At 52.2% G+C, this 12,075-nt stretch overlaps 1 protein-coding gene across 1 annotated transcript in view; it reads right to left on the bottom strand.

Annotated features, from left to right (window-relative positions):
- Window positions 1-12,075, bottom strand: part of Ccdc88c (coiled-coil domain containing 88C) — a 152,145-nt gene that overhangs the window by 18,957 nt on the left and 121,113 nt on the right. Inside the window, exons 21-25 of the mRNA XM_045154020.1 lie at window positions 9,805-9,948; window positions 7,078-7,264; window positions 4,098-4,243; window positions 1,784-1,873; window positions 212-450 (exon numbers count right to left, since the gene is read on the bottom strand). Of these exons, the coding sequence (XP_045009955.1) occupies window positions 212-450; window positions 1,784-1,873; window positions 4,098-4,243; window positions 7,078-7,264; window positions 9,805-9,948 (806 nt within the window). The remainder of the gene's footprint in view (window positions 1-211; window positions 451-1,783; window positions 1,874-4,097; window positions 4,244-7,077; window positions 7,265-9,804; window positions 9,949-12,075) is intronic.

Genomic DNA, 12,075 nt, shown 5'->3' with positions numbered 1-12,075 from the left:
GGGGCTTCTTGTTCAAAGGGAAGAAGTGTTAGGAAACATTACCGCGGCATGGACACGTATTTTCTGCCTGATTGGCGACACGGCCCGGGTAGGAAGCACTCACACATGGATACCCATGTCCCTACGTAGGCATGGACAGTGCACTCCTCCAGTGAACTGCACTTCCAGGGGCCCCATCCTCACCCCACCACAGCCGATCAGCCGCCCCTACCTTTCCCCAGAGGCCCGTTGTAGGCGTCGCGCTCCTCGGCATAGCTGGAGGCGGTTGGGGGCGCATCGGGGTTTTCCAGCTGTGACCTGAGAGCCTGGGAGGCGGATGGTGAGGAAGGATCGAGGGACTCCAGCTGCCAGGGGGGGCTGTCTGTGGTTGATTTTAACCGCTCTCTAGAACCTTCTTTCTTTGGCTTGATGAGTTTGACAAGGGCTTTGGCTCCAATCCAGTGGTTCTTCCTAGACAGGAGGGAAATTTTCGAAAGGTAGAACCTTGCTCACAGACCCACTTAACGACAGAGGCAGGCTGGGGTGCGGCTGGCTCAGAGGTGAAGCTCGCGCTTGCTACTCACAAGGGACTGAGCTCCACCCCACGCCCCACACAAACAAGGACGGCACACGTGGACAATGCGGGCACCTTATTTGCAACATGTTGGGGCGGGGGCGCTTGGAATTCAACACTCCCTAAATCTCAGGGGCCAGCTGGGTAGGATGGCATCGAGCAGGCCGTCACAAACCCAGGCTAGCCTCCGGGAGGAGCGCGTCAGTGAAGTGGACGTTTGCTCATCTGTGATGAGAAAGGAGTGGGGCTGTGCTGCGCTCGTTGGCAATGTTTCTGTCAAAAAGTCATGCTGAGTTATATTTTCTCCTGAAGATAGTGAGATAGGTTGGCTTTCTCCGACCGTTCTGCCGGCAATGAGCAATCTGGCCTGGCTGGCACAGTTAAAGGGAACAAGGCCACAGCCAGCTGGAAAGTGGAGGCATACTGAGCTACTGAACAACCACGCCTGAGCTCCCAACCGCTCCCTGTGCACTCCCATTCCTCACCTCAGTCTCAGTTTCCCTATCTGTCACATACAAGATTTGAGACTGGGCCTGGGCTATACCAAAACCCTACCTCTAAAGAAAAAAGAAAAAAAAAAAGATTGAGACTAGGCACCCTGGATTCTATTATGGTTCTGTTATTTCAACAGGGCTCTGACCACGGCTGGGCCTGACCAGGTTGGTCCACAGGAACAACTCCTGAGGCTCAGGCCAGGGACTCGGGCAAGTACTGCTGGGAATAACCTGGGCCTGCTGCTCTGGGGAGCACAGACCATGCTGGTGGGATCCCAGGAGGGTCTGTGACTAACAGAGAGATTTGCAAGGTGCCAATGGGTCCCCATGTTTAACAGCTGTGGGCCTGTCCAGGTCTCGTCCATGCTTCCTTTCCAACACACACACACACACACACACACACACACACACACACACACACACAAAACGTGTCTGTCCACGTCACCTTGAGTCTTGAGGCAAAACCCTGACATCCTGCTTCGATGGCTCTGACACCGAAGACTTTCTACCCAACAGGTCTTGTGGATAAATCAAACCCTTGTCTCACTGGCACCAGCTGACATTTCTCATCCCTCACAGGACAAGCTGAGTGGGGCTGAAAAATGCTCTAACTTCTCTGTCATTTGCACAGGGTGACCTGCCAGGCGGTGGGGGGGGGGGGGGGGACATTAGCGCGGCTGTTGGGCTGGAGCTGCTCTGTGGCTGGCTGTACGTCACCAGTCTGAGATCCACTCACTTCTTTGGAGCAGGATCATAGAACTTGTACTGGTCCATGATTTTTTCCTCCAGTTTTTCTTTATGCCTCCGTAAGGCATTTAATTTGTCTCTGTGAACAGAAGGGCAAGGAAAGCTGTCAATCCTGCTTTAAACGAAGGCACACATACCTTCACCAGCCTGGCCCAGGAGGCTAGTGTCTGTCCAGGAGTCAGGCCCGAGGACACTCATGACCACACTGGTCACCAAATTGGGCCTATATGAACAGAAGTCCCTGCTGTGACCCAGGGAGACCATGGCCCTCAGGCCACCCAGGATCCAGCTAAGGGGACCAATGGAGCAAACCTCTGGACCACAGAGAACCTGTGCTTGGAAGGGTCCCAGGACTTCCAGCAAGGCCAGGCTATACAAGACACTGGCCACCTCTGGGGGTGGATTTCAACACCTGAGCAACAAGGCTGAAGAGGGTGAATACAGTGAAGCCCAGCCTCTGACCGGTGCCTGGGAACGCCTCACAAAAGCAGACGCACAGCTTCCAGAGGGCAAGCCCTGAAGAAAACAGGGCTGGAAGGTGCGCACATGTGTGTGTGGAGGGGAGCAGGGAGTAAGCATGGACACACCCTGGGCAGCCAGCCCCAGCAGAGCAGCGACATGGGGAGAATGCAAGTCTGAGGAGCCAGAAGCCCAGGAACGAAGCAAACCTCCTGGCTTCTAATGGATGAAAACCAGCCACGTTTTCAGAATCACAGCAAGGAACTAGAAGCTTCACTGGGATCCTGGCTGCCACAGGGTGGCTCTGTCCGTTCATGGCAAGAGGAGGCCTTAGACAAGGGCTGCTCTAGTCGAGAAGTTACCAAGGTCCTGCCCACTCTGAAGGCTGCACCCCCGGAAAAGGGAACAACAGGCAGAACCCTGCCCTTTGCCCACAGGCGGCACTGTGTCCCTGGAGCAGGCTAAGAGGTGTGCCCGGGGACTGGCTTTATGCAGATAATAATGCAAAAGAGAGGGGAAAAAAAAATCATCTTCCTGGTAGTAGTCTCCTACACTGTCCAGCTAATACCTACTTAACCTGGGCTGAGTTTATCCCATGAATTACAGAGGGCCAATTTCAAGGAACTGTCATTTTGGGACCCTAGCTTACAGTGTGGGGTTGCCCAGAAACCGTCCCTCAGGAGGTGGTGAGTGGGTGAAGCAGAATGGGGAGGAAGTAACAGCAGCATGATGTCAGAAAGCTGGTAAGCAACCGGGGGGGGGGGGGTGTTCGGTGATCACGCCCCTTCACTAATGTGCCACTGCCTGCCTTCATCCTCACACCAGTACACCAGGGCTTGCCCAGGATGCTGGTCACAAGAGAGGGACAGGTCAGTCACCACAGAATGGAACGATGCACCACGATTATCCCACTGCGGGACCACGAGGACTCCAGCACCAGGGAGGGTTCTTCCACTTGTCCCTGCCTGTGACCTCCAGCAACTGCCCAGGCCTCTGAGACACACATTTCTTCAAAAACTTCTCACATTTACTGTCTTCAGATGGGCACAGCGACTCTCCACAGTTGAGGAGCCTTCCTCTCCGGCCTCCCACCCAGACCACCTGTCACCCCCTACCTTCCCTCCCCAACCCATTTCATGAGAAACTGTCTCCTACCATCCTCCCCTCAGTGCCTCTGGGTAACTTCCTAACATCTGAGTAGGAGGGGACACAGCTTGGTTCACACTTGTCACCCTCATACTTCCCAGCCTCCAGGGCGTGCACAAGGCCGGGGAGACAAGGAGAACATAGCAAATTTGTTTTCAGTCAGGCAAGCGAAGAGGCCGGGTCCCAGCCTGTGATCTGCACCCCCTCAACCGAGGCACGGCTTCTGGGTGCCGGGCTATTGCCAGGAGTGAACTTAAGTCCCAAAGCAGAGGAAGAGCTTGCAGTGGTGTGAGAAAGCAAATAGGGAGCTAGAGAGATGGCTTAGTGGTTAAGCGCTTGCCTGTGAAGCCTAAGGACCCCGGTTCAAGGCTTGATTCCCCAGGACCCACATAAGCCAGATGCACAAGGGGGCGCACGCGTCTGGTGTTCGTTTGCAGTGGCTGGAGGCCCTGGCGTGCCCGTATTCATTCATATTCTCTCTTTCTCTCAAACAAGTAAATAAATGTTTTAAAAAACAGGAAGCCAATCACCACCTCTTCTAGATATGTGGAATAATCCAGGGCACAGCATGGTCCATCTTCTACCTCCAGACCCTGAAGGCCAGAAGCTGCTTTCTACCCAGGATGCCTTGGGCGTGGTGGGAGAGGGAAGGACTGCTGACGAGTGGTGACGCAGGCTGCCCGCCACAGCCCCCTTACATGTACTGCTTCTGCTCCTCGTGGTACTGCTCCTTGCTCTCCATGTTCTGTTCCAGAAGCATCTGGTTCTGCTGGCTCAGCAGCTGGATTTGGCTCAGGAGGTGATGATTCTCCTCTTCCAAGTTCCCCTTGAGACGGGAGAGCAGCTGAAACACAGGCAGACGGGGCTCAGACATCTGACCCAACTCTGTGGTCCCATGCTGGGGACCCAGCTTCCCAAAGAAGAAAGCAAACACGTGCACAAAGACGTCCATCTTGGTGTTGTCTAGATCTACATTAGTGTAGACCTGGAGAGGACCAAGGAGCTGGTACCCTGGCTGTGTCTGCCACGACTTCACCACCCAGCCCAGCAGCCGACTGGTAGAACATGACTGCCCAGGGCACACAGTGCAGCCAGTCTAGGCTGAGGTGAGCTCCGATGCAAGACGCAGCAGGTGTAGAAAGCTTGATACAAAGAAAAGAGGGGCTGGAAAGATGGCTTAGCGGTTAAGGCGTGTGCCTGCAAAGCCAAAGGACCCAGGCTTGATTCCCTAGGACCCACATAAGCCAGATGCACAAGGGGGAGCATGTGTCTGGAATTCGTTTGCAGTGGCTGGAGGCCCTGGCGTACTCATTCTCTCTCTCTTTCTAATAAATAAATAAATAAATTTTTTTAAAAAAAGAACATGAAACTGATTGTTTAATTGATTACACACTGAAATGGTATTATGTAAGCAAGTGCCTCTTAACTGCTGAGCCATCTCTCTGGCCCTGAAATTATATTTTGTACATACTAGTTAAATAAAACATATTATTAAAGTTGATTTCATTAGGGCTGGAGATCTGTTTCAGTGGTAGAGGGCTGCCGTGCCATGTGTAAGGGCCCTGGGTTCCATACCCAGCATAAGAAATCTAATTTCACTCAGTAAGTTTTTAAACTGATTACTAGAAAATGCTAAATTGCACAGGAAGCTTCTGTTATATTTCAACCAGACAGCTTGTCTCTAGACAGGTAACCAACTGAGGAGACGGCTCAGCGGTTGAAGGTATTTGCTTTGCTACCTTCTGAGTTCAGTTCCCCCGTGCCCACATAAAGCGAGATGCACAAAGTGGTGCAGGTGTCTGCAGTGGCAAGAGGCCCTGGTATTTCCATATTCCCTACTTACCCTCTCTCAAAAATATAAACAAACAGCTGGGCGTGGTGGCGCACGCCTTTAATCCCAGCACTCGGGAGGCAGAGGTAGGAGGATCGCCATGAGTTCAAGGCCACCCTGACACTACATAGTGAATTCCAGGTCAGCCTGAGCCAGAGTGAGACCCTACCTTGAAAAACCAAAAAAAAAAAAAAAAGAAAAAATATATATAAACAAACAAAGACAGGTAGCACTTTTTCAAAGTCAGAGGATTAAAGATTTAGACCCTCTGAACCACCTGCCATTACTTTGCCTTTGCAACACAAAAGCAGCATCAGTCGCTGAAGTGTGGCTGCAGTCTGAACAATCTTTACTTAAAGAGGCAAAAATTTAAATTTCATATAATTTTCACTAGCCACAAAATATTATTATTATTTAATTCCCCCCCACCACCACTAAAAAGATGTGAAGAGCCAGTCTTAACTCATGGGGTGCATAAGAAAACAGGTGGTAGGTAGGCAAGATTTGGCTTGTGGGCTGAAGTTCACCATCTTCTGTTCTAGAACATTACTGTGGTACAGAGGAAAGGCCAGAGGCTGGGATCCAATCCACCGCACACAAAGGACAAAGTGCTCTAGTTTCCCCAGGTCACTGAGGATGAAGGAACACTGAAAAGTACATAGCAAAACACCCAGCACACCACAGGCAGGAAACAGATGCTGTTCATCCTTGTCATTCAATTAGCCATTCGGACTCTGATCTCACCATTAACAGAAAGATCAAAACCTATCATTCCTTGATTTTGGTTATTACTACAATCTTTTCTACAGGGCTTCCTTGGTAGCCCCAACCTATGCTCTCCTCTCAAGAACCCTAATGTGTGTGGGGGGGGGCGGGCAGTGCTGGAGAGATAGCTTAGCATCCAAGGCACTTGTCTGTGAAACCTAAGGACCCAGGTTTGATTCTCCAGGTCCCACGTAAGCCAGATGCACAAGGTGGTGCATGCATCTGGAGTCTGTTCCCAGTGGCTAGAGGCCCAGTTGGGCCCATTCTCTCCCACTCTCACTATCTACCTCTTTCTCTTTCTCACACACTCGCTCTTAAATAAATAAATAAGTTAATTAGTCTTTTAAAGAAAAAAAAAAAAGAATCCTAATGTGGGCTGGGATACAGCTCAGTGGTAGAATGCTTTTCTAGCTGTTGCAAGGCTCTGGTCTAGGTTTCAGCCTCAAAATGGAAGAAAGCAGAGAATGGAGGAAAGGAAGGAAAGAGAAAGGGAGAAGAAGGGGAGGAACGGGCGGCGGAAAGCAAGCTCATGAACACACCTCTTGTGAAGACAGCACCGCCCCAGTGGGCCAAAGTTCCTGGAGACGTGCCACCCCCGCCCCATGGGGTGCCGGCATCTCAGCACTTTGGAGCCAGCATTTCCCCACCTGTGATGCTTCCCAGGGCTGTCCTGGAGGTGGAGGCCTCTGCTCTCCTCAGCCTCTCTCTGTGCCAGTGGGGTCTGTACGAGATCATCTGAGGAGTGTTTTGATACCTACAACGTCCATTTCCAGACTAGCTCTACCCTCCAGCAGCCAGGATCCTGAATGGGCCCCAGGACCCCGAGCCAGGGGTCGCACCCAAATCTGGACCATTTTGCTAGTTACGCTAGCTACTGAAAACATTGAGATGAAGAGGAACAAGAAAACATGCCATTGCAGGCAAAGGGATTGACGGAAATCACCAGTGGCCATCTGCAGAGCTAAGGCCGGACAAGGTGGTCTCTGACAAGAGTCCTACCACAGGAGACACTCTGGTTTCACCTCAACGTCAGGGCCACTTCCAACCTCAGAGCAGACACCCAGAGGGCCTCTGCCCCTCACCTCGCAGTGGTTGTCCAGCTTGGTCAGCGAGATGTCCATCCTCTGGTGCTGCTCCTTCAGCTCATCAAAGCGCGCCTGCCAGCGGTTCAGCTCCAGCTGCGAGTTGTTGAGGGACGTTTTCAGCTCCTTGGTGTGGATGTGCAGCTCCTCGTACTCCCCCTTCAGCTGGTGGTGCAGGAAATTAATCCTGGGGAACCAAGAGCCACAAGGACAACGGGGCTGAGGCGGGTTCCAGGGGGGGAAAGGCCTTCAGCCCCGGGGCCTGTCCCAGCTTTTATTTATTTATTTATTTATTTATTTATTTTTCTCTTCATCCAAGCTTTTTTTTTTCTTTACACCTTTTATTTTTTTTTTATTTTTTATTTGAGAGAGACAGACACAGAGAGAAAGACAGATAAGGGGGGAGAGAGAGAATGGGCGCGCCAGGGCTTCCAGCCTCTGCAAACGAACTCCAGACGCGTGTGCCCCCTTGTGCATCTGGCTAACGTGGGACCTGGGGAACCGAGCCTCGAACCTGGGTCCTTAGGCTTCACAGGCAAGCGCTTAACGGCTAAGCCATCTCTCCAGCCCCATCCCAGCTTTTGACAGCAGCAGGCTGTGCAACCTCACACAAAGCCACGACCCTCTCTGGGTCTCAGATACTTTTCACACATAAAATGAGAGTGCTGAACAAAAATTGCTGGTTCTCAAACTGTGTTCTTTGGGATTCTATGAAAGCACCCACAGCCCTGGTGCCACATTGTGTCTGGGGGTAGAATGGGCAGGCTCAGACAACTACGCCCCGGTCTATGTTAAGAGTTTTGGCATCCTGGCAAACTTGAAAAAAAGTTTATGGTGTTTAAGTACAAAGCTGGACTAACTTTTCTCTAAAACTCTATGCCCTGTGCCTAGCTCCTCTTCCCCATTCTAAACAGGTTTCTAATTTTGACTCCTGAGATCTTAAAATGGGCCAGGACATCAGGGAACTAAGTAACCCCACTAAAATTCCTACCTGAGTTTCTCAGGAGAACTTATTCTAAAAAGCTCAGTTATAGGGGACTCAAAGTGGACACGGTGTATCTTCGCAACTTGTAAAATTTATTTGAAAAAATAGGGGGGGGCTGGGGAGCGATTGTTCAATGGTTAAAAAACACTTGTTATGCAAGCCTGGCAGTTGAAGTGTGGATCTGCAGAACCCACGTAGAGGTGGATGCAAGAAATTCACGCTTCTGTAGTCACATCCATGCCCACAGCAATGGGAGGCAGAGCCTGGAGAATCCCAAAGCTCACGGGTGAGCCAGTCTGGGTGTGCACAGCAGCAAACAAGAGACCCTGTCTCAAAGAAGGTAGAAGGTGAGGACTGACACCCCCACGTCATCCTGTGACCTCCACACGTGTGCTGTGGAATGGGAGGTGCAATGTGCAAGAGCACACGTGTACACACACAAACCCACTGCCGACATATAAAAGAACTAAGGTTCCCATCTCTCCTCAGACGCTCAGCTTTGAGAATAAACAGAGGAATGGCTGAGTTGCTGGGGACCACCCTGAAACAGCCTTCCTTAGGATCCTTCCGAGGGTGGGAACTCACCCTCTCAGAGTCTGAGCCCAAGCCCAAGGGGGATGCTGTTTGCCCAGCATGCACCTGGGGGGGGGGTCACTGCAGGCGCCTGGATTTGTAACTCTCAGCACACACTGATGCAAGGATGTGGGAGGAAGCAGCTAAGAGGCGCGAGAGGAGACCGGGAGAGGCACTGCTTCCCGTGGGGAGTTATCTGACCCAAGCCTTTTTATCTATCTGTTCGTCAAATAAATAAATAAATAAGGGAAATAATACTAGGTAGTTCTGTTCTATAAGACTGCTGAGAACATCAGTGGAACACAGGGCACGATCTACACAGCCTGGCCAACAGGTAACCTCGTTTCTGATGGGCGCCTGTTCAAAGGTTGACCTCGTGTAACCCACATGCACAGCCACGGGCGCTGACTCCAGTCTGAGTGAAGCTTCTCTAACACACACGTTTTCTCCACTAGGCTCATCGCAGCCTTTCTGCACTCAGGGACCTGAGATAGGATTGAGCGCTAGGCCTGGGGCCATACTACACTGCAAGACCACAGCCTAAACACAAAAAGCATGGCACTGCGTGGGCTTTCGGATGAGGAGAGACCTGGCTCGGGAAGATTTTGTTCACAACACTTGCCAAGTGGCTCTTGTGACTAAGAAGGACCCACAACAGCCCCTTCCAAAGTGCTGAACTTATATCTGATGACAAATACATCTGTCCTTAGCCAAAGGAAGGGTAGGACTCCTTACAACGTGCTCCCCCCAGACACAAAATGGCCTGGATATCCATGACCTCACAGTGCCTGACACATCCTACACAAGACCATCATAAGAGGAGGAAAAGATGATGACATCAAAATAAAAGAGAGACTGATGGAGAGGGGGCAGGGATATGATGGAGAGTAGAGTTTCAAAGGGGAAAGTGAGGGTAGGGAGGGAATTACCATGGGACAGTGTTTATAATCATGAAAGTTGTCAATGAAAAAAAATAAATACATCTGTCCTGATACTCATCTCAAACCAGAAACCAGCTGGCGCACCCCTCACTTCCTTCCCCAGCCAGCACCTCACAGGTCATAAAAACACGTGACGGCTAAGTAGGGAGCTCACCAAGCCTCTCCCCAGCAGCTGTCTCAGCGACACAGGAGGCTGGGAGGGAGGACGCGGGGGACCCAGGCGCTCACCTGTCCAGCTCTCCCCGCAGCCGCTGGTTCTCGCCCGTGGCGATGGCACTGGTCCTCTGCTCCTGCTGCAGCGCCGCCCGCTCTGCTGTCAGCACCTTCTCCAGCTCGTCCAGCTCGGCCTTGTGCTTCAGCAGGTCGCCGTGCCTGTGGGAGGACACGCCCGCTGGCACCGCAGCCCACACCTGAGCGCGCCGTGGGAACCCTACGGAAACTCTCCTCGGCAGAGGGCGGGGCAGGGCAGGGCAGGTGCAGACAGCGAGGGGCTGGACAGCGAGCAGGGCAGCAGGACAGGGGCTGCCAGGGCAGGGGTCAGTCAGCATCCAGCCAAGGGCCCAGAACCCTCTCCTGCCCGGGCGGTCCCGTGGCTTCCCTGTCACGGAAGCCCTTCCTTAGCCACCCGGGGAGAACGAGGGCTGCCCTCTAAGACCTCCACGCGCTTCTCTTAGGGAACCATAGGTTTCGGTTCACTGGGCACAAACAGATCAAAAGGAAAACTCAGAATAAAAACAGGCAAATTCCTGCATAGTGCAGCAGTTAATCCTTCTGCATGGCCTCCCCGCTCCATGTGGGAGTCAGGGTGCACAAGACACACACACACAGACTCACCCTGGCCCAGGGCTCGAATTTTCTCCTCACTCTATCCTTGCAGGCTGCCCAGCAGTCACTGGAGGGCAGCAGAGCACAAAGCACAGACAGGGCAGCACCCAGTGTTCCCCCCACCCTGCTGGAAGCCTGTTCTCAGATGATCCCAGATGGCCACACGATCAGCAGAGGGGTCTGAGACACAGCCCAACTGTCTATTCAAGCAAACCCTTCCTTTCAGCCCCTCCTGAGTGCGTCCCACAGTAAACCTGCTCTGGGTGTCTCCAGCCTCCTCTCTGACCTCCGCCTGCCTACAGCGACAGCATCCCACCGGAGCCCATGCGAGGGGGTCTCACGTAAGCAAGGCCCTTGGCCGTGAGGGCAGAGGCTGTCTTACGGTGGTGGCAAAATGTAAGGCCAACACCGAGGGCTCTGCCTACCTTCCAGAGCCTCACGTTTCCCATCTAAGCAATCCTGAGCTTGGTGAAGTGCCCTGCTGACAGTATTTCCCTCAGGTCAGCCACGCACATCCTGGTTCTTTCGGGTGGGGACTGGCTGACGGGCAAGTTTGACAAATAAAAGCTATGGAGTGGCCAGCAAGGCCCTTCATCTCCTGCTCCCTCGCGGCATTCCAGCCAAGCGCACGGATCAAGCGTGCTTCCAGCAGTTACCGACACCCCACGTGCAAGGCCGAGCTCAGGACTCTTGCTCACCGCTGAGTCCCTGGTACAGCACAGCTGTACTTTGCTGGAACAGTGAGATCATCTAATTCAGGCGTCAAAAAAACAAACAAACAAACAAACAAAAAACAGCCCAGACCTGCCATCCCTGTGTGGCAGCCACCTGCAGCTTTGCTAGACAGACCCCAGGCGCCCCCAGCTGTGTGTCCAGCCAGCCAAACACACTGAGCAAGCAACGTGAACTTCAGAACCAGTCCCCCAACATTACCTGCAAAAATAAAATTCCCCTCTGAATGGACATCAGTAATGTGTGGTGAGTCAGGCGTGGTGGCACACGCCTTTAATCCCAGCCCTCGGGAGGCACAGGTGGGAGGATCACTGTGAGTTCGAGGCCACCCTGAGACTACACAGTGAACTCTAGGTCAGCCTGGGCTAGAGTGAGACCCTACCTCAAAAAAACAATAATAATAATAATAATAATGTGAGCCAGGTGTGGTGGCACACGCCTTTAATCCCAGCACTCGGGAGGCAGAGGTAGGAAGGTTGCCATGAGTTCAAAGCCACCCTGAGACTCCATAATGAATTCCAGTCAGCCTGGACCACAGTGAGACCCTACCTCGAAAAACCAAAATAATAGTAATTAATAATAATAATGATGATGATGATGATGATGTGAGGAGACACCATAATAACGTAATAGGACACTAAGAAAGAATAAGATGCTTGTGTAAGGGCCTGGTAAGTGAAGGTATCGTGTTCCCACTGGATCCACTTCATTAGTCTGTGGGTAGCACACAGTTCCTTTCCTGTGTACACACAGCACCACTTATACAGAAAGTATTCCACAAATGGCCCACACAATACAGGCTGGATGGAGAGGGTGGGGAGGAAGTGCCGAGAAGGGGGGACTTCTGGTGGGAACATTCCTAGAAGGGCTGACATCTTGGCATCCCTGAATGATGGAATGGATTGGGGAGGGGGTGGTGGAAGTAAAAAGGAAGATGGCTCA

Source organism: Jaculus jaculus, chromosome 7, assembly GCF_020740685.1.
Source record: "Jaculus jaculus isolate mJacJac1 chromosome 7, mJacJac1.mat.Y.cur, whole genome shotgun sequence".
NCBI classification, from domain to species: Eukaryota; Metazoa; Chordata; class Mammalia; order Rodentia; family Dipodidae; genus Jaculus; species Jaculus jaculus.
This window is presented reverse-complemented; position numbering and strand designations above follow the sequence as displayed.